Source organism: Peromyscus maniculatus, chromosome 1 (assembly GCF_049852395.1).
Source record: "Peromyscus maniculatus bairdii isolate BWxNUB_F1_BW_parent chromosome 1, HU_Pman_BW_mat_3.1, whole genome shotgun sequence".
Classification (NCBI taxonomy): domain Eukaryota; kingdom Metazoa; phylum Chordata; class Mammalia; order Rodentia; family Cricetidae; genus Peromyscus; species Peromyscus maniculatus.
In genome coordinates this window covers 65,446,124-65,469,623 of record NC_134852.1, presented here as the reverse complement: position 1 = coordinate 65,469,623, position 23,500 = coordinate 65,446,124, and the positions used below count along the sequence as shown (strand labels likewise).

General features: G+C 37.1%; 1 protein-coding gene and 1 non-coding gene across 6 annotated transcripts in view; one reads left to right on the top strand and one right to left on the bottom strand.

The window, feature by feature from the left end:
• Positions 1 to 3,048: 3,048 nt before the first annotated feature.
• Luzp2 (leucine zipper protein 2) overlaps positions 3,049 to 23,500 on the bottom strand; it is a 351,648-nt gene continuing 331,196 nt past the window's right edge. For 3 of the 5 annotated variants that reach the window (XM_006979660.4, XM_015998323.3, XM_076543832.1), the window contains 3 exons: positions 15,226 to 15,318; positions 7,265 to 7,342; positions 3,049 to 6,371 (listed from right to left, as the gene is read on the bottom strand). In XM_006979660.4, the coding sequence (XP_006979722.2) occupies positions 6,267 to 6,371; positions 7,265 to 7,342; positions 15,226 to 15,318 (276 nt within the window). In that variant the 3' untranslated portion in view covers positions 3,049 to 6,266. Of the gene's footprint in view, positions 6,372 to 7,254; positions 7,343 to 15,225; positions 15,319 to 23,500 lie in introns of all 5 variants that reach the window. The other 2 variants (XM_015998320.3, XM_076543836.1) reach the window with 1 other exon arrangement.
• On the top strand, positions 16,782 to 16,886 carry LOC121826946 (U6 spliceosomal RNA). The gene has a single exon (XR_006069106.2). It is a non-coding gene; the product is annotated as a U6 spliceosomal RNA (small nuclear RNA).

Below are 23,500 nucleotides of genomic sequence, written 5' to 3'. Positions count from 1 at the left end.
GTCTCTCAACTGTGGGCTCTTGTAAAATAAGAAGTAAATTAAGTACTTTCTTACTTCACTAGGGAAGAACCAGGGCAGAGTCATCAAATCAAATCAAAACCAAACCCCAATTGTGTAAATGTCACTATGTCCTATGCTTGGGGTCCACTCACCATCTTCAGGGCTCCTTCAAAGGGCTTGGGTCCTTCTCCAGCTCTGCCCTTTGGAGCACACATAATTTGTCTTCTAAGCTCGGGCAGGCTCCACTCCACTGCTGTTGCTGATCTTGGTGGTCTTCCCATGGTACTGGCATTTCCCAAACACTGGGGTCTTCTGCTACACCTGGCCTGCATTTTCACCATTAGCCTCTCCTGGGCTCTCTTCATGGTACAAAGCCTCAACTTCCCTGCATCAATTGTCCCAGTAAAGTAAAGGTCTTACTTTAGTGGTTCTGGTCTCTTGTTAATCACAGCTGCTTCTTTAGCTCAAGCTGACCAGACACCACAGATTATTCACATAAATGGCCTGGTAGAGTCTTTGCTTTCTTCTGAAACTTCACAACCAGGCCTCCATTGTCTGTACTGCTCTGATCGTTTTTCAAAACTAAAAAAATTGATTCTTCTCTCATACAATATATCCTAACCACAGTTTCCCCTCTTTTCACTACTCCCAGATCCTCCCCTACCACCCTTTCCCCCCAGATCTATTCCCTGTCCATTTCCTCTTCAGAAACTAGCAGGTTTCTAAAAGACAGCAGTCAAACAATACAAAACAATATACAATAAGACAAGTCAAAAGTCCTCCTATTGAGGCTGGACAAGGCTACTGAATAGGAAGAGGAGTCCCAAGAGTAGACCAACGAGTCAGAGACACACCTGCTTCCACTGTTAGGAGTATCACAAAACACCAAGTTAATAGCCATAACATGCAGAGGATCTGGTGCAACCATGTAGGCCTTGTGCTTGCTGTTTCAGTCTCTGTAGCTCATATGAGCCCTGCTTAGTTGATTTAGTGGGCCATGTTCTCGTGGTGTCCTCCACGCCTTCTAAATCCTACAATCTTTCCTACCCCTTTTCTGTGGGGTTCCCTGGTCTCTGAGGGGACGGACTAAAGGAGACCTTCAATTTAGATTCTTTATCTGCATAGTGTCTGGCTGTGGGTTTCTGTACCCACTCCCATTTGCTGCCAGAGGGAGCCTCTCTGGTGACAACTGGACTAGACACTGATCTATGAATATAGCAGAATATCATTAGGAATAATTGCCTTTATTTAATTTATTTATTTAGCCAATCATGTTTGGGGCTATCCAAGATCCCTGGACTACCCAGTCTCCCATTCCTGGCCATCCTGGCAGTGCAGGGCATGGGGCCTCTCTTGTGGAGTTGGCCTCTAGTTAGACCAGACACTGGTTGGTCACTCCCAAAATTCTTCACCACCATTGCCTCAGAACATCTTGTAGGCAAGGCAGATTGTATGTCAAAGATTTTGTAGCTGGGTTGGTGTCAAGGCTTCTCTTTTTGTAGCCTGGAGAGTAATTTCCCACATTCCAAAGAGACTAGAACATATGTGTGAAGGCTCCATGCAGGTACTAGCTTGGCTTCTCTATATTTAACAAGTTGTATGGATGTAGTCCTTGGCAATGTCCTTGCTGTCAGATTTTGGAGAGCAACATTCTGTCCTAGCATCAGCCCAGGTTATTTGGAGATCTCCACTGGACCTCCTCAGCCAACAACTCAACTGAATGCAACCCAGTCCCACCACGGAAGCCTTGCTTGGCTAGAAAAGATGGCCAGCTCAGACTTTGTATCCTCCATTACTAGGAATTCTCACTAGGGTCACCTTAATAGATTCCATGAAGTTTCTACTGTACTACACTTCCATACCACCTCCCAAATGTCCCCCAATTCCATCTGTCTCTTCCTGAACCCTCTCCCTCCACCCCACCTGATCTCTTCTGCTCCTCTTCCCACCTGTCCACAGTCCAAGTTCATACAGAACAGCCCACTGAGCTCTCAATCTAGCCCAAAGACCCAAAGTCCTTCCACAATCCTCCCCAAGATAATATGATCAGGTCTATCACAGACATACCTCCTGATCCTGGTACAATTCTAAACTTACTTTGAATTACTATTGCTGTGATAAAACACCATAAGCAAAGCAACTTGGGGAGGAAAGGGCTTATTTGATTTATGCTTTCACAGCAGTGTTCATCACTAAATGAAGTCAGGACCCCTGGATACCATCTCAGGGGTGGCACCACCCACAACAGACTGGGCCCTATCACATCAATCACTACTTAAGAAAATGCCCTACAGCCCAGGCTTATGGAGCTTTTTGTTTTCTCAGTTGAGGCTACCTTTTCTCCAGTGACTCCAGCTTGGGTCAAGTTGACATAAAACTATCCAGGATAATGCATGTCTCACAAGATAACCCTATCACTAAATGGTGTGTCATCCTAATACTAACCACATTGACCTGCAAGTTACACTTCAGCCACCCTGACTAAAAACACAAATACAGGCCTCACATTGTAATTTTGGAGAGAAAGCTTAAGAGTAGCAGGATAAAGAAAAGAGAAAGCCAAACAGGAAAGGTGTTTTCTTTCTCAGTAAAAGCCTGTGTTTGTGTTTCAGGGCAGTATGTGCCCTTCACTCTTTCTGTTGATCATTCCCACTACTTTAGGCTTTGAGTTAATTCTTATAAAACATAGGGGTATTATCCATGAAGCATGCAGCAATCGTTTCTCATTTGATGGCTGCGTCAAGCACCAAATTGTCCTCATTTACCATATGTAGTAACTGTCAATTAAGTGTAAACAACAATAATAAATATTAATAGTACTTTTGAAAATCTAAGTCCCAACATCATGAACACTACTTCTTAAATGCTCTAAAAAACACAAAATACCTCTGGGGAGTCATCAAAGAAATTAAAGACGCTTTCAGTATGATATTTCAAAGTAGTCCTTGGATTCTTTTAGACAGAGGCAAGCCAGTATCCGCTGTTCCACTCAGTTTGCATAAATACATTATGAGCTTTGTATCAATTTTTTTATTGAAGAAAATAAGCCACTTTTCAGCACTTTTTATTTTTCAGTACTTGACCATTAATATTACGTGACACAATCCAGATGAATACATGGCTCGAGGATGTAGACCTTCTGACAGTACAGTCCCCTATGGAAACAAGCATCGTGTGTGTTTCTCTGCCAGCCTCTCTCTTCTGTAGTGTCAATTGTTCCTTCCACCTCTGCCGCAGTTAGTGCTAATTACATTACCTGAGCTATAAAAATAAAAGATTCCCTTGTAGCAAATTCACAAATTTAATTTCAGCCCAGCTATACACCTTGTCCATCTAAAACAGCAAACATCTGCTCCACAAAACAAAACAAAACAAAAAACAAACTGTATTGAGCTTGCACTTCAGTGTATTTTGTGAAACAGAATTATGATAAAGCAGCAATGCTGTGCTACTTAGCTGCTCAAAGACAGAAACAAAGTCAGCCACTAGTATTTTCAGCGTTCAAATATTTGAATTGTGAAGAAATCTCTATCCAGATGAAGGACCGACACCATCGTCCTCTGGGCACGTCCTATTCAATAGACACAGCCAGTGCTCATTCGGGGCTCACAGGTCTTAGGCACTAGTTTAATTGACATAGTTTATGTACATACAAAGAAAGACAAAAGTTCAAAAAGTTTGCTAATTTACAAATGAATACATTGTATTTGATTCACATTTTAAATTGAATTATTATATTATAATATAAAATAGAGAAAAAGTGTTCTTAGTTGTGGAAGGACATATTAAATACATTATTCCATTAGAAAGTACAGGGGGGTGTCCTCAACAGTAATTAATGCACAGCTGCAAAATATAAGTTGTATTTCTTCACTTAACCTTTCAAGTATATAACCTAATCACACCATGTATTGTCAATATATTGGATAATATTCTTTCCATATGAGAATGGCCTGTTTAAATATTAATATTCAAAACAATATCTAGTGTAAAGCTGATAGTTAAGAAGAATAGGATATGGGCATTTCTTCTATGGAATAGCCACATGGTTATGGAAACTAGTTTAAACATCTCTGGTTCAATCTCAAAGGAAGGAGAGGGCTAAGAGAGATAAAACACATTAATTAAAGAACAGCCACAAATCATATTAAAAATAACCCTATCAAAGTACTAAAAGAACTTTCATAATGTTCTTTAAAAAGTGTTAGGAAACAACCTCCTGCTCTGAAGGTGTTTCTGTCAAAAATAGGAGTGAATATTATGACAGATAACCTAGAGAAGACCTGTGGATACACATGACTATACACATTTTAGGAGGAAATTTTATCATTTGATTCAAACCCAAGAGTTAAGAAAAGCAGACTGATTAGACTATCACGTGCTAGAACTGGAAGTCAAAGCAAAGGAAAGACACAACAGGAAAACAAGGTTGCTCTAACATGGAACTCTATCCAGTCATTCCTCCAAGGAGTCACAGCCCTCACAGCCTGAATGCTAGAAAGAACATGCAACTCACATTCTCTAGGACCCACAGGGATGAGGCAGGAAATTAGTGCCCTAGACAGGAGTGGAAAAGCAACCCTAAATTAAAACTGAATTAATTTTTTTCATTACTGAGTGACTGAAACTCTCAGTCCTTTGGGAGGTGGAGGCAGTAGGATACAGAGCTCAAGGTCATCCAGGACTTTGTAGTAATTTTGTACCTAACTTGACACAGATGAGATTTTGCTTCAAAAAGAAAAAGAAAGAGAAAACGATAAGCCTGTTATTCTATCAAGAAGATCTAATATTTTATGAAACTGGGGGTGGAGTGAGATAGGACTGGAGATGTGGAGAGTATAAATTTGGTATCTTGGTCTTATATTTTATCTTGGTCAGTTCATCTAAAAATCTATGAAACATATAGAACCACATATTTATTTTTAAAAGAGTGAAAGACTGACAAAATCCCCAAAACACGTATCTGCATGTAGAATTAATAAATGGTGATGTTCCTTTCTCTACTAATGTTTTCACCAAATTCTAGAGCTCCATAAATTCCTTTGAACATATCACATTCAAGCCATTGGATCTTAGAAATTAAGTCCCACTGATTTCTTTTAATGTATTTTTATTTTGGGCTATGTTGTTTAAAGTTGTTAATTGGGGCTTGACAGATTAATTCTATACAGCCAGTGGTTTTATCTTTTTTTCTGAACTTTCAAAATGTGTTTATCCAACAAAAGTGAACATACTCAATCAGTGTGGACTCCCTGACTTCATCTGTTGGTTCATTTTTATCTGCCAAGTGGGATCTTAAGTAGATCATTATTTATGTATCCATTTTTTCTTGATTATGAGTTATGCTTTAATTATGATGAGCCTGGTTCTTCTGATCAGTGATATTCTCATAGAATCCTATCTGTAAGCTAAAACATCATTGCTTTTAAAAAATGATTCCATTCTGTTTTTCATTCATCAAATCTCAATTCTACAATATCTTTGGACACCTTGCATGTTAATATTTTAGAATTTTTCTCCCATCTTAAAATTTATCATCCAACATCAGAAAAAAAATACTGGCACTTCAGACAGCTTGATTCACATTTTGAAACAATATAGATGAATATGCATAATGAATGTTTTAAAACTTAAAAATAGTATGAAAGATATCTGACATTCATTCTGTATGTATAGCATATTAAATCTAACTAATGAATTCTGGTAACTAACTTATCATTGACAGAATTAACTGTGCATAATTTATATCAAATTGTTATTAAATCAATGTAATGAGCCAAGCAAAAAATGTCTAAAATCATGTATTCTGGTCTGCAAATTCCAGCTTTGGAGGAAATGACACCAGATGGCCACTGTGGACCAAAACCTTCATATGTATGCAATTTGGATTTTAAAAACACTGAGGACCCACTTTTGAGCATCCTCCAGCTGATGTTAGCAACTAGACCTTAGAAGTACTAGGTATCCACACAAAGACCAAGAAATGGTAAGGTTGTATTTTAGCTCAAAACAGATCAATTTATACCGGGTAATTTTAGGGAGGACATTTAGATATGTGTATAAGTGAAGAAATCCTTTTCATTAGATTATTGCTAAAGTTCATAAATGGCCTGTAATCTTTTGGAAATTTTTGTGTAATCCACATTATAAAGATACATAAAATTTTGAAAAAGTTGCATGCTTTAGAAACATGGTGTTCCCATCAAGCCTGTACTCTAGAAACATGAGATGGCAGGAAAGAGAAGCTCTGACTCCGTGCCTCCTTTTTACAGTATTTTTTCTTCTCTAGCTGGAGTTGCATCAAAACTGGCTGATCGTTTTTCTGAGCCTTTTTTCTCCTCACATTCAGAACAAAGAGGCATTTGCAATTTCTGTCAAACAATAAAGAAAAGACAATTAGAAGAGTAAAAATAGGCGTATTTAAGGTAAAAATACAAAATTGTAGTAGGACAGCAATGAAGGTCCACAAGTGTAAACAAATAGCATCTAGACCACAAGGATAGCCACAAATGAGACAACTATTCACTTTTACCACATGTACACACCGTGTTTACAACTGGTAGAGTTCTTCAAAAGCTACCATGAGAAAACTGGTTAAGCCATCCAACATAGATTCATCTACCTCTAAAAATTCCTGAACATTGATACTATATGCTGTTTTCAGAATTCCGCATTGCAGGTAAACTTGCTGTTTATTTTTGTGGAAAGTGACTACTTTTTACACCTACTCTACTTCCCCAGTCATCTTTAATATCTTTCATCTCATAAGAATTATAAACAAGGTTTTTTTTTTAATTCTATGTTTAATTTCCTCTACTTTCTTGGTTGGCAGCATAGAGGGAGAGGAGGGGAATCTGTCCTTTGTCTTTGCGGGGCCTCACATAGGTACAATAAAATATTTACTGGCAGGTACAGCAGACAAGCAAAATTCAAAGGGCTGGCTTGAAGGAGCTATATACATTCTTTTAGACTATATAAAAGGTCTTCATATTTTTTAAAATGTCTCATCAGGTAAAGGTCCTTGCTACCAAGCTTGATGAACTGAGTTTGATGCCTGGAACTCACACGGTAGAAAGGTAAAACACAATCCCTCATGTTAGCTTTGACCTCTATGTAAGAGCTGTGGCATGCTCTCCCCCCTCCCCCCATGCACACAAAATAAATTAATGTTAAACAAAATAAACAAGAATTGCCCTGCAATCTAGTGAGCACAAGAAGGACTTTCTAGATATAATGAAAATCAAATAGACTCACAAGGGAATACCTGTGTTGTGGGCTCTGATTCTGCAGTGACGTTTCTTTGGGGACCCTCCTCATGTTTCACCAAACAGGAACTACCCTCCTATAAAACGATTAAAAGTAGGTCAACTTAATTAAATTAAAGAAAGGTGATTGAGAACCCATTTTGGATTACTTCTAGTAAAAAGTTTCTATCAATTCAATGCATACTAAAAACTAAAGGGAAAATCCTCCTGACTGGATGGGTTCCCAGGAGCTGGCAAATGTTCAGAGTCATTTGCACCTCACAGGCGCTTCTTTCTATCACCGGCTACTAATAAGCTGGATTCTAAGGAAAAATTCTTTCTCTGTAAAACAATCAAAAGATGAAAAAGATTAAAGAAATAGTCTATCTGTGATGCATTTGGACGCTAACATTTAAATTAGTCATCACTGGTGAATGTGCCTGCAGGGACATCAGTATTAAGGCAGGGGACTGGAGGGATTCCTTAGCAGTTAAGGGTGCTTGCTGCTCCTTCAGGGAACCAGAGTTCAATTTCAAGTACCCATGTGAGGCAACTGATAACCACTTACGACTCCTACTCCAGGATATCCAATAACCTTTCCTGACCTCTGCCAACATGTGCACAGAAATCACACACACACACACACACACACACACACACACACACACACTCATACACAAACATGCAAATAAAAATAAAAATGAATCTTTAAATACTGTAAGACAGGAAGGAATTTCAATTGTATTATCATAAATATGTCTTGCAAAATACTTCAGTATATTTTAAAAAGGCAATATTTCTCGAGCTATAATATTGCTATATTTTACAAAGCAAGAAACCATGAGTTCCCTTTTAGGCCTATGAGATGTGAGCAGAAGCAGCTGTTGTCAATGGAAACAGCTCCAGTCAGCTTTCATTCTACCTTAGTGAGCACTGAGACACCAATTGCTTTCCTCCTTCCCTCTTTCTGTCTTTGTCTTCTTGCTCCCTTCTCTTCTCCTTTTTCTCATACTATAAACAGATGTTAAGATGGAGTATGTCAGTGTTCCATATGCTGACTTCCTGCAGTCTTTTCCATGTGTAAAACAGAGACTAAGAGTTTAGTCAGTGCACAGCTCTTGATATTCAACAATGCAGTTTCCTAGAAAAAAACCATGGGTCAAGGGGCCCCCTTTAGATTCATTCTGTCATGTAAAATACTCTGAGTAGATGGTGTTGTAGAGATTGTGGAGGTGATGAAGACTCATGCAGTTCAGGTTCTAGTACAAAATGATTCTTATGTGTTTCACATCTGAGCCTCACACAAGCATCAGCTTACTTTACTCTTTGTCATCTCTTTATGTCCTCTTCCTCCACAAAAAAACCCTTTTCATGTGGTTTTGAATTCCTACTGTCACTCCCTCCTTGGTTCCTTCTAACAGCAGCAAGGATCAGTTACATTTCTGCTCAGTCCGCACTGTGAATATATATCAATGATAGCATTTCAGATTGCTTTTATATGTGTAAGAATAGCCAGCCCATCAGTACTTGGTGTGATCCTTAAAGATAAAGGTACGAACATCGATCATACCTAGGTAAATCTACTATCTGATAGTAGATTGTCAGTATCTAATGCCTAATAAGAAACAAATGGATAAAATCACAGATCATGAAATATGTATCAGTCATTTAAAATGTTCACATGCTTGCTTTCTCTTCATGACCAGATATGATCATGTTTTATAGAAGGTTCAATATTTTATTGAATATTTTAATCAAAATATGCCTAATGGAAAAGTGATGTGAAATAACAGAAGAAACCAGAGTCAAAACATTAGCTACCTTATTCTATAGAGAAACATTCTACAACACCCAAGGAAAGAAATGTGATATACTGTCCATAAAGGAAAGACTGATTATTTATTACTTGGATGAACTGCCATTTTCTTTTTCAGCACTGAGGTAAGAACTGACCTTGAGTGATGATGAGAGTATTTATAAGGAAGAATTTCTAGGACAAAGGGGAGGAAAATGAATGGAGATGCAGAATGGGTGATGAACTGGTGAGGATACAGTAAGATGGGAACTCTAAGAGGACAGGAGAAGGAGTAAGTTGTGGGCTACCTCACAGGTCAAACAGTAATGTTTATGAGGAATCTGGTTCTTACTAGGAGAAAATTCCATTGTAAATTCTCTGCACAAGTTCCATGCTTATGTTTCCAATGACACTTCACAGACAGAAGAATTCTCTGTGTTGGAATCTAGTGACATACAAACTGTATTTCATAGAACTCATCCCATAAAATGGTTTCTCAACTATGCTGTCATTATGATCCTCTTCAATGAAAGTCTGTAATCTATGTCAGTTCTGTAGGCATCCCTCTCCTTGCATGACTCTGGAGATCATGTATACAAAGCTGTTCTGCTTTTATTTTGTTTTGCATTGTTTTATGATTCCTGCTGTCATTTATACAGACACACAGATTTTCTTTTTAATTATGACTATTAAATATATACAGAAGCACAACAAATATCTGTCACATTGATGGGCTCTTTGCATCATATTCCAACACTACTTGGAGTAATTACAGGTATTCTGTGTCCTGTAATTCTTCATGAGAATAGCTCATTGAATTACAATTCTTAAAAAGGTAAAAGAAAGATGTTTTATGAAAATCATGGTTTGAGTCTACTTTTAACCATTATTCAATTAATATATGTGTGTGAGTATGAATGTGTATATGGACATGTTTATGTGTGTGTGCCATATGTATATTTATGTGTTTCAATATGTATGTGAACATGTGTATATGTGTGCCTGGAACATTTATCCTTATGCTTATCATTTTCATTGCTGCTGTAATGTAATGGAAGTTCCTTAGATTAGGGCTTTAAATAATTTCCTTGTGTAATTCTTATAAATACTTATGTACAAATTGATTCTCCTTTAAGAGATAAATACTAACAAATTTATCCAAAAATGCAAAAAATCGGTAGAAGGAGAGCTACTACCAAATGTTCAAAGGGATACCACAAGGGATAAAGGGCAAGACACAAGGAGGAGGAGAGGGAAGTGGGATTTGGGATCAAAGAACTTCCATGTTAACTTGAGCAGAATCCCAGAATGGAAGGATCTGCAGATATCTCTGTCAAGGTAAAGGTCGCCTTTCCACATGTTTTTATTCCTAGTCCCCCTAAGGCCTAGAGGGTAGTTAATGGGATATTATAGAACTGAGTATATCTGAGAATGCAGTTTTCATGCATCATAAATTATACTTGCTACTGTACAATGGTTTACTTGTTAAAAGTCATCCTTGGAAATTAGTGTATTTTTCAAAGTTAAAGACAATTATGAACCATTCACATTTCCTAAAAGACTCCTAATTGCCAATGAAGTGAAGAAGAAAATAAAATTAACCAGAAAGGAGGTTGAGTTTTAACAACTAATTATAAAGTAGTGTCAATGAGGTAGGCAGATTAATGCCTCTTACCTTTGTGCCAACAAAATTCTGTGGGGTGCATGGTACCAATAATAAATTAAAGATTAATATTGGTCTCGGCATTGTGAGAAAATAATTGCATAACATGTTCCTTTTTTCCTAAAGGAAATTAACAGGAGTGGAAAGAAGGGCAATATGTAGCACTAAATTGTGCTTTCTGGGAGAAAGAATGTAGACTTTGGGGTATATGCAGGCTCACTTTCCCATGTAAAATATGCAAAGAACAGGTTTAATGTTTAATGTTTATCATAGAAATACACGAGTTAGTCACGGACATTGGCTGAAGTCTATATTCTCAGAACTTTTGGGCTGAAACAGGAGGATTATTGTTGAGTTTGATGTCACTCTGGGTACATGGTGAATTCTAAGTCAGCAAAGGATATGTAGGGAAATCGTGTTTCAAAAAATCAAAACAAAATAATGAGAATAAATGGGAACAAGGTTTTTTTTTAAATAATTCATGAGAAAGAAATCAAAATAATAATTGTAGGAAAATGCAAGTTTAATAAATAGTGGGAAAATGAAAGAAAATGATAAGAAAATGTTTATCTTTGCAAAATCTTTAAACTGAAAACATGGTTTCATCCCCCACCCCCTGCACTCTAATTCTCCTCTCACCCCAGTTTACTCATTGAGATCTCATCTATTTCCCCTCCCAGGGCTATCCATGCACCCCTCTTAGGGTCCTCCTTGCTTCCTAGATTCTCTGGAGCTGTGGGTTGTAGTCTGGTTATCCTTTACATCTAGTATCCACTTTCTCCCTTCGATACCTCACTTCCTACCCTCATTCCAAAATGTGTTTTCATTATCTGACCACACACAGCTACCCACTTTAACTGCTAATTCTGCTTCAGATACTTTTGATAAAAATCTCATTTTTACCAAAATTTTATTCTTTCTTTGGTATTTTAACCAACTATATTCATCTCTGTTATGAAGTACTATAGAATATAGACACTTACTGATAGTTACAGATTATGGGGTTTCCTAAGTCAGATTTTAGATTTTCTAACCTCAGAATTAATGTAATTCTAAAATTATAAATCATTTCAGATGGAAATTTAAACATAGTTATATAAACAATTTATGAGTTGGAATAATAGTTATGAAGATGAAATTTGCCCTTGATATGATTTATAGATATAATTCCCTATCAAAATTGTAGCAGGCAAGATTATTAAAATGATCAGGCTGATCATATAAATTGTAAGACATTGCAGTGGGCTTGGCATAGTCCCTTTGGTATTATAATGGAATGACAAAGCTTTAGGATTTTAACTTCCTATTTTCAGAACTTATGTGAAGATACAGATATTAAGATAATTTGGTACTTCCCTAGGGATGAGCACACCAAGTGGTTACCTAATACCGAATGGTAAGTTCTGAAGGTTTACATACAAGTAGCATTACAGACTAAGCATATTGTATTTATGTATGGAGGAATATATATGCAGTTTTGAAAGAGAGCAAGGAGGAATATATAGGAGAGTTTGGAGAAAGGTGATGCAATTATATTATAAATATAATCTCAAAAATAATAAGTATTAATCATAGTTACAGTTATATGAACTAAACAATGATAGTATGGAAGTACATAATGATAGACATATAGAATCTGAAGCAATATGGAAAACAGAAAAATAAACTCATACCTCTGATCAATTAATTTTTGATAAAGGGGATAAATATTTGATTATAAAGGGTAGCCATTGCATTAAAACATGACAGCTAGGATAACCAAATACTGAACTAAAGCAAAAGGCTCATCATCAGGGATTGCAAGTCTAAATGTTGGAGTACAAGGGAACAAAGTAATTCTTGTGTTTTTTAGAGTAATCATTTAAATTAAATACTCTTTTCTGTCAGTTTATATATCCAATAAACGAAACCAAAGTGGAGCTTGACTTTCCATCTGCATCCATAATAAGGTTGAAAGTATTTTCATATTGCTAGACTGTAATGGCTGTCACACTTGAACACAGCTCAGGATGTTGATGCTCTGAGTTTAGTCATTTACACTCAAGAATAGTTCCCATGGGTTCAGAAGACCTCCAACACTTATTTGGCTAATTGGAAATGGTCAAAAGTGTGGCATTCTCAGATGTGAATTTGTGGAAAGGAGTCTTCAAAACCTCAGTGCTTATGATAAACAGTACCCATGTTCTGTGTTTGGGTGACCAGCTTACACTCAACACAGACAATCCTAAATACCTGTGGAAAATAATTTAAAGACCATTGGTTTAGGAAAGGCATAGCCCCTATGGTATATTATCCAGTAACAAGTTATCTATTTCTTCTATTGTTCTATTATATGTTAAAATGGTAATTTCTATATCAGCTTCTGTTGTAGTGCTGGCACATTTTATATGAACTTGATAATGGGTGCAAGACATCTATTTCCAGAAATTGACATTTATTATATGCTAATTTAATATATGCATTCATACATGGATGAACATGCATACATGTACATAGCTGTATGCGTGTGATTAAGGCCTGTGAGGCTCCAATAAGCTTATATTGATTTTAATAATGACAGAGCTTCCTAGATGACAGTCGTCAGGCCCATCAAAAGCTTCACAAAATCCCTTAGCTTTATTCATTTAGAACACTTCAAATAGTTGTTCAAACTGTGAATAATGTCTCCAGATAATTTTGTGATTATTTCTATTTGAAAACCACTGTTAGTGAAATTTATCTGCAGCACAGAATCATCTGGAGTATTTGAATTAAACAATCAACTGTGCAGATCCCACCCATGGGAGTGCTGTTAACTTGTGTGAAAAGTCCTGTGCAGCCATATTTTGAAGTGTTTTCTAGGTGATATATTCTGATGTCATAGATTAGAACTCCTGATTTAAAACTTGAAAATTGATACTCATACAGTACCACTAATTCCTCCTTCTTACACCCAAGTACTTTATCTAGTTGACATTTTCTCTGGATCTGAAGCTCCGACTGAGCATGCTCTAAACTAGGAATTATAGCTTCTGGAAGATTGAAACACCAAACACTAGTGTCTACTGAAGTAAGTCTAGAGACAATGTTCTCATTAGTGCCAGTAAAGACAGTGCCAGGAAGGACATGCTTTTAGGGATTGTCAAAGGGAGAGAAGTTTGTGAAGGAGAACACCAGTAGTGGGAGAGGAGGGAGATAATACTAACACACACAGACACACAACACACACACAGACACACATGCAGACACACAAACACAGACACACACAGATACAGACACACAGACACACACAGACACACAGACCCACACTCACGCACATGCACACCCACCCACCCACCCACCCCCCCCCCCCCACACACACACATGATTTTGACAGGCCCAACTTTTTCTAAAAAGGTAAGCCAAAATGATGCTTAGAACATCAACAAACAATGCAGAGCTTTTCAACTTGTCATATAAAAAGGTAAATATCCTCCTATAAACTGACACTTGTTTTGTTCTTCAGTTGACAAACATTTGAAAACCTTGTATAGTTCAATCTAAATTCTCTGATGAGGGAATCCAAGTCCTTACTTTGCGGTTCCTGATTAACCTATGGGTGAATATCTCACCACCATTCTGTATCCATAGTGCTCTGGTATATTTTCTGTTTGTAAAAATTTGCTCCCGTGGTCAAAGATCTATGTATACTTCAGACCACTGCAAAGGCATTCCTTCATACCTATAGCCTTCTGGACTCTCCATGAAAGTCAGTTGTAGAGTGTTGATTTGTGCGCCTGATTAATTTTATATCCTAAATTATATGGTTTAGATATATGGTTCAACACACAAAGATTCAGTGGCAAACATCCTGACAAATTAGTTTTTTTTCAAAATGCATGTTGGAAGCTAGCAGAAGAAAAATATAAGTACCAAATTATTTGTTTTTTCTTCTTCCTTATTTCCTTAGCTATTAGCTAATTTCCTTCAGCCATGGGTAGTCTCTGTATATAATTTCTCTTTGGTCTAGAGCCTGTATCTCAATCCAGTTAACAGAAATGTTATTTGTTAGATCTGTCATAATAGATCTAAAGCCTTTGTTCTAACAGAATTCAAGCATTGATATTTTATTTATTAATTGCACTTATTAAGAGAGACCCCCTGTCCCGACAGTTCCGGTTCCTAACTCTTTATCATATGAAGGTGGAGGATGTCTGTCTGGCATGTTGTTCTCTAAGGGCACACGCATGTTTCTTAGGTGGTGAACACTATAGAATCTTTTTTGTTTGTTTCCTTGTTCTGCTTTAACCCTTTAATTGCTGTCTGTCTTGTTGTTGTAGGAATGATGTGGTGGTGGTGCTGAGCCATGGGTTGCATAGCAGAATCTGGCTATTCAATCTAGAACATCTACCTGGTATTGTCTAAGCAACATCTATGTCATCACATGGAAAGTTATAGCGCTTAGAAAGAAGTCATCCCCTGACCCGAGAACATTTCGTGATGGCATGAGCTACCATTGCCAAATGTTGTGTCCTTCTTTCCAAACCACTTTAGGTTATTCTTACATCTTGAGGACCACACACAGAGGTTCTCCTTGTCTCTTCCTTTGTTGACTGAACTTGGGAGCTTTCATGGTTTCCTGGAGAACTTTTTTGTGGCTGGAGAGAGATACAGAGAAAAAAGAAAAATACATACCATTAAAATAAGAGAAATAGGTTTTACACACAGGCACGGCTTTTTGTGGTTATATGACATAAAACACCATGTCAGCTTCACACTCTAAAAAAGGAAATAGGCTTTATTATATAATTCATCTTTAAAATGGGCTTTGCAATTCTTATCTTTGAAATTAAGGACAATAATTTATGTTAAATTTTTGCATTAGTGAATCCTAATGGAATTTTTTTTCCCATTGGATATGCTCATTTCTCAAATAATACGCTTTTATTTAAGGATCTTCATTTCTCAAAAGATAGGAATCTTGCCCTTTTTCTTTGTATTAATCCCCAGTTTGTCTGAGATATAATAAATACATGCTTCATTTTCTCAACTAGACAGAAAATATCTTGTGACATTACAGAAGATACCTAGAGGGTTATGTGCATTCTGTTCCTCTAAAGAACAAGCTGTTTACCTCTGGGAGCTGAAATATCATTATAACATTCATCTCAATAGGAACACAAAGAAAGCAAAAAGTACCCTGACTGAAAGAAATGTACAAGTAATGTGAAACTCACTATGGGAAGGTTTATGGTTGTCCACTGGGAAGGGCAGGCATGTTTGTTTGTTTGTTTGTTTGTTTTTTGCACATATCATTTAAATATAATGCTGCCCTCATCAGTCTGGAATAGACGTTGGTAGGAGGGATAAATAAAAGTTCATGAATGCTGTTTTCTGAGTTTGAAGCTTTGTTTGCAATGGGCTACAGAGGAAAAATACTTGAAGAGTCTGACTACTGGGTTCCAAGAAGCCGAAAAGTAGGACAGAATCTGGGCAGAGTATAAGAAACCGAGCCAGGATCTTCAGTTATTCTATGTGGTTTTCACATAGATTTCCACAAGTAACTGTACTCCTTAATAAGAAAGCACTCTCACAAAAATAGTGTTCTCAAAAATTATTGAAAAAATCCTTATTGAACATGGTAAAATGTTATTGCAAGTGAGACTAATAAAGCTTATAGACGATTAGCAAACCCATAGAATAGCACTCTAGTTCATTTAACAGTTCCCATATTAATTCAACAAGATGCTGGGCTTGGGCTGAAAACAGTAATTTAGTAATTTCTCTTGACATGTAAGTCTAACATCATTGACATCTAGAAGGAATTGAGAGTTATATTTTTCTTCTGCCCTTACCTTGTTTAAAAGACATAAATATACCCTCTTTTTGGTACTTTCTTTTTTATGGATGGATGTATTTAAATTTTCTTTTTGAGAATTTCATACAATATACTTCGATCTCACTCTTTCTCTTTCTCAACTCTTCACAGATTCCCTGCCTCCACCTACCTAAGCATCCAACATTGTGTTCTTTCTTTTCTATAAAAACCTTCGCCTCACCCAAGATTCCCCGTTTGTACTTTCTAAGGAACAAAAAATAAAGGGTATGACTGACACCCTTATGCTCATTTCAGCAGCAATATACTAAATTTTGAATAATACAGAGAAGATTAGCTTGGCCTCTGCACAAGGATGACACACCAAGTCATGAAGCATTTCATATTTTCTAAAAACTCTCTTTCAGCATCATTGGTAATGAATTAAAAGAAGTGTTTAAAGGTGCCATGGAGATCAGATTTGTCCGCCAAGGTGGGAAGAGTGAGGGGATTGCTTATATTGAATTTAAGACAGATGCTGATGCAGGGAAAATCTATGAAGAAAAGTAGAGGGCAGACATTGGTGACCAATATGTTTGGTTTCCCTTTACTACACCGGAGAGAAAGGAAGGACAAAGGCAAGAGAGAGCTGGACAGAGCAGCTCTCTTGGAGTGGTGAATCAAAAACTTTGGTTTTATGTAACCTTTCCCAGGGTGCAACGGAAGAAACTCTTCAGAAAGTATTTGAGTAAGCAACTTTTTATCAAAGTGTCCACAACCCAAATGGCAAATTTAAAGGGCATGCATTTATAGAATTCACTTCATCTGAAGATGCTAAAGAATCTATAAACTCCCGGAATAAAATGGAAACCAAGGACAGAACCATCAGGCTGGAGTCACAAGGAACCAGGCTATTGTGTATTACAAGAAGTGTAATTACAAGAAGTGTGTATTGTGTATTACAGGCTATTGTGTATTCCAAACCTCTGTCTGTCAAAGGTCTGTCAGAGGGTACTACTGAAGAGACCCTCAAAGAATCATTTAAGGATTCTGTTTAAGCAAGAATAGTCACTGATCAGGAAACTGGTTCCTCCAAAGAGTTTGGCTTTGTAGAATTCAGTATCGAGGAAGATGCCAAAGTCACCAAGGAGGCCATGGAAGATGAAGAAACTGATGGAAACAAACCTTGGACGGGGCCAAACCTAAGCGTGAAGGTGGCTTTGGTGTCCTAGGTGGAGGCAGAGGAGGTTTTGGAAGCTGAGGTAGGGGGCCAAGAAGAAATAGGGAAGTTTTCTGGCAGAAGCCATAAGACTTTGGAAGTTGAGGAGGATTTCCAGGTGATAGAGGAGAGGGGAGAGACTTCGAGCCACAAGGAAAGAAGATGGAGTTTGAATAGTTTCTTTAATCCCACTTGTGTCCTCTTCATTTGAAAGAAAGGACTCTTGTGTTTTTCTCTATTACCTGTTCAGTGACAGAGCCTTCTGGGGACATTCCAATACAATGTACAGCCATGTGATTTATTTGGAATCCACATAGATAACATTTCAAGAGAGATACCCTGTTGGCTTTTACCAGGTATTCTTATAACTTTTTAAAGCTAACCCTTACCTGTACATTTTGAATTTATATTGTTTCATCCCATGTGCAAAACCATTTTTCTTACAAATCAATTTTTTTTCTTTTTTCTTTTCTTTCAGCACTGAGGGCTGTAAAGAAATATTTTATCATTTTTTTTGATTCAGTGACTTTAGGGCAAATTAAAAATCCTAAACTCAAAATCACAAAACAAAAAACAAAACTGAGACTCTTATATTCTCATCAATCTCTTTGATACGCTGTGAAGATAGGAGATAACAAGTGAACCCAATCTCTGCTCTGGGTTAAGTTCCTTTGAGGATGTGAAGAGGAAAAGCTTGCTGCTTTTTATCATCATGATGTCTACACAAACAGTTGTTTGGTCACTTGATTTAATATAAAGCACCAGTGTCTGTGCAGCACATGTGCACCTGGTGTCTACAGAGGCCAGAAAGAGCATTGAATTCCCTGGAAACTAAGTCACAGATGGTTTCGAGCCATCATGTGAGTGTGGGGATCAATCTCAAATCATCAGGCACAGCTTGTGCTCTTAACCCTGAGCCATCTATCCAGCCAAAGAAACACATTCTTAAAAAGATTCAAACATGTATTTGTTCTAGGTAAAAACCAATTGAGTACCCACCACCTGCTTCCTATTACCTCCAACTTACAGATGAAATGAAGATACAACTTTAAAACAAGAGTACATAACAAACACTAATATTGAGAGTGACTCTCCCTGACAGTCACAACGAAGGCAACAGCTGAAAAACATAAAGAATACATTAAATTACCTACATGTTTCCTATATGATGTTTCAGTTGAACAATCAGATAACTATAACTTTGCAGTTTTATTTCAATGTATAACAGCAGCAACTCTGAAAGAACTATTATTACTTGTCAATGTTTCTTAGCTTTTTTCAATGTCTACATGCATAGAGATCTCACATGTCTACATTTGTTGTTCTCAGGACATGTTTTGTGTTTACAGGTCTGGTACAGATTGCTATTATCTATATAAGCTTCATGTGTGAAATTTACAGGACAAAGATGTGTAAATGGCTGGAGAGATGGCTCAGAGGGTGAGAACACTTGCTGCTCTTTCAGAGTCAAGTTTGATTTTCAGCACCAGCATGGTGGCTCACAACCATCCATAACCCCATTTCCAGGGGATTCAACAGTCATACATGTAGTACACATAGATGTAGGCCAGGACAACATTAATACACATAAAGTAAAATAAACTATAAAAAAATCTGTAAAGAACATTTGGGAAATGTCTCCTGTGGTTGAAGGTGCACCAGACTGCATGGGAATCATAGCATTCTATTGTTGGTTTATACATCAGAGTGCAATCTTCAGAGGAAAACATATTCATCATTGAGTCTTTGGAAGCTAGAAGTTGAGTCTTTGCAAGCTAGTTAATTTCACAATCAACTAATTATTGTTTCTTATTTTCTTTCAGCTTATTTATGATTTATACTTAAAATATAAATCAAATGAAACTAAAGAGAGGTGCAGGCTCATAAAGCAACTAGACATGCATATGGTTGAAAAAATTCTTGCAAAATGAATCAGAGTATTTCAAAGGCAATGTAAAGTATGTCTATCTGCTATACAAGTGAACAAATATTTACATATACTCTATGTACTGAAATATAATTACAATTGAAAGAGAAATCAACTTAATTCGATTTTATTCCGAGAAGTACTATTCTTAAGAAGTAGTCTTTATTCCTTCTTCCCCTTGTCTGCTGTACCAGGAATGATATCCTCCCTTTCATTCTATGGTATGGAATGTCATATTCCCTGAGTGATCTAAGATAGAGGCACACACCCAGGTAATTTCAAAGTAGCTTCATGACTGAAATACATCCAGACAGATTAAAAAACAGGCTGTAAACAGTCAGCTATGTGTAAATGTGCAGGCTTTGACCTGCTCTCTCATAAGAAATCTACTTTTGTAGTAAGTGTGCCCTGTCTTCTGGAACACGGGCTTTTTACCTCCCCAAGGTTTGTTCCTGCAGTCTTACCAACACATTTTCTTTACTCTGGCTTATGTCAATATTTGTGACATATAAAACTAGAGAGATTTGTATAAGAATCTACTCTGAAAAACTGAAAATTCACAATGTGATGCAAGTTCTGAGGTACTAGTTCACAGGAACCAACAGGAAGTAAAGCAAACTGAGGCTCAGAAGCTCAAAAGAGTGGTTTGCAATGGAGCTTTAATTTTAGTATATTCATTATATCCTTAAAAATATGACAGTATGAGTGCTGACAAATCTTCATGTTTGCTACATTATATTTTTCCATGTAGATATTTAATATTTTAAGAGATTTGGAGCTGGGTTGGCAAATAAGAAAATGAATTAAAGGTTTTATTGATTATCTATCCCTCTGCCATCTTTCTAGCCTTTATGTTCTATTATCTGCCATCTATCTATGAACTATGTCTACCTACCATCTAGATTATATCTATCATAAATATGTTTACCGTAGATCTATATTATACCATCTACCTCCTATTTATCTATCTAAAATATAACTAGAATCTGTCTGTATCTGTCTATAATCTATGTCATTTATCTGAATCTATTGCCTATCTTTTATATCTATCTATCTATCTATCTATCTATCTATCTATCTATCTATCTATCTATCATCTATCTATCTATCATCTATCTATGTATCTGTCTGTCAGTCAGTCAGTCAGTCTGTCTGTCTAACCATCCTCCACAGAGTTATGTATTTGAATGCTTAGTCTTTAGCTGATGGTTTGGAAAGTTGTAGAACATTTCTGGGAAAAGGCCTGCCAGTCAAAGATAGGGCAGTTTGACCAGCCCTTCAGTATATATTTATGGCTTAGTTCTGCTTCTGGTTTCATGATTTCCTTCCGGATCTACTAGGAAATAAAGCTGCCCAGCTATACCCTCCTGCCTTGAACTTTGCATGCTTTACTGCAGTGGAGGTCAGCGTGAATTATTGCTCCAATGAGTCTTTCTATCATTAATGAGAAACTAAACTAATATAGAAATTATAATACAAAATACAAAAAAAAAATTACAAAAGTGAGAATGTTGCCAGGATAAACCTGATCATGTGGTTCATACGCTTTAGAACTGGTTTTCAGTAAGAATGTGGAAGAATTTGGAGGTTCATGCTAGAAAAGCCTCAGAATGAGGAAAGCAGTACTTCATGGACTGGTGAGAGTGAGAGAGACAAGAGGGTTGATAGAAACTTGGGTATAAAGACTTCACTACTGAGTCTTCAGAGGCAAAAAAAAAGACTATTTAGGTCATTGGTGCTAAATTCTGACTATAAGGATCTGTGTATAATCTGCTCAATAGTGTCTTAAAATTTTAGTGAAGCTGAATTTAGAAGTAATGAATTGCTTGCTTTGCAGAGAATATTTAAAACCACTGTAGGGCTGAAGAGATGGCTCAGAGATTAAGAGCACCAACTGCTCTTCCAGAGGTCCTGAGTTCAATTCCCAGCAACCACATGGTGGCTCACAACCATCTGTAATGAGATCTGGCACCCTCTTTTGTATAAATAAATAAATAAATAAATAAATAAATAAATAAATAAATAAATAAATAAATAAATCTTTAAAAAAACACTATAGCACTCAGGCTCTAGCATGGCTTTTGCTATATTATGCTTAGCCAGACTTATAGCAAATATCCAAAGCAAAAACACAATAGAAAGGGTCTTGAAAAGTGCATTTTAGTAAAGAGAAGAGCACAAATGAATTTAAAATCATAGCATAGGTATTCATAAATTTACTGTAGAAAGGAATGAAATAGGACGCAAAGTGAAACTGTGTACCAGGACAACAGAATTGGCATCTATTTTTAAGCTTATTACTTTTTTTTCAGTTATTTCATTTTTAAGACTCTCTCTCTCTCTCTGATAATAATATCATTACCCCATTCTTTTTCCTCCTTCCAAACCTTCCAACATTCCTCTACTTGTTCATTTTCAAATTCATGGCCGCCTTTTTCATTAACTAGTCCCAACAGATAGATCTACAATACAACTCTTTCACTTAGGGTTCATAGATCATTGAGGAAGAGGAGGTAGAAGATGGAAAGAACCAGAGGATCAGGCAATTTGCTGTGAGACTTTGTCTCCCAAGAATGCCAGAGCTACACGCATAGAGTCTCACCAATGTAATTGCCTAAATATGAGCTGAACAAAGCCAACAATATACATATTAAAGTTAAATGGAGAAAGTCCATGAGTCTTCCACCCTATAAAAGAACTTCAGGAGATTAAGAAATGATAAGAGAGGCAGAAATGCTATCTTATTTTCTATTTCATATTATTTTTTTTTTGTTTTCAATACATCCTGACTGCAGATTTCTCTCCTTTAACTCCTTCTAGTTTCCTCCCCACAACCCCCTGCCCCCAGAGCCAGTCTTTTTCCTCTGTTTCCTTTCAGAAAAGAGGAGGCGTCCCAGGGATATCAACTGAATGTGACATAACAGGATATAATGCAACTAGGCACACACCCTCATATCAAGGCAGAGCAAGGCAACCCAGTAGGAGGAAAAGGGTCCCAAGGGCAGGCAAAAGAGTCAGAGACACCCCCTCCCCACTCCCATTGTCAGTAGTCCTATATAAACATAAAGCTAATAACCATAACATATATGCAGAAGATCTAGTGCAGATCTGGGCTGGAGAGATGGCTCAGCAGCTAAGAGCACTGGCTGCTCCTTCTGAGGACCCAGGTTCAATTCAGAGCACCCACATCAGGCAGATGACAGAAAATTTGACAATTTTTTCTGGTGTCTGCAGGCACCAGCACTGACTGACATGCACATATCCACACACATATACTTGTAATTAAAAATAAAAAAAGTTTTTAAAAAGGAGCCCATTCAGAAATAATATTGTAAGGACAAGATTCATCCCATTAAGTGCTCCAGTGTGTAACACATAAATTCATTTGAAAGGTTTCTTTTACAAAGAAAAAGCCTGTGAATATGGAACCTGAAGTCTGCCCTTCTCAAACAAGATTACACAAGGAAATGTTCTCAGTTCACCAGGCAGGCACTCAGAGGCTGCTGTAGTGTTTGTCAAGAAGACCTAGAGTTTGTCTTGAGCTGGTTGCAGAATTTTCAATCATGTACACAATCATGCATTTGATGGAATATAGAATAAAAGTTATGGGGCCATCAAAATTTTCACCAGAGTTCCAGAGAACAGCAAACAAGGCCGGTCATTGAGAACCAGGTTTGGATTCCCAATGGAGAGCCCATAGGCATTAACTCTGCAGCTGTGAATGTCCAAGGGAGGAATGTCATGTTTTGAATGTGAAATATCCTCTACAGGTTTATATGTTTGGGCACTTGATCCCCAGCTGGTGACACTGATTTCAGAGATTTTTGAGAACAGAGGATGCAAAGCTTAGTTAGCTCTGTTATAGTCCGCCACTGTCAG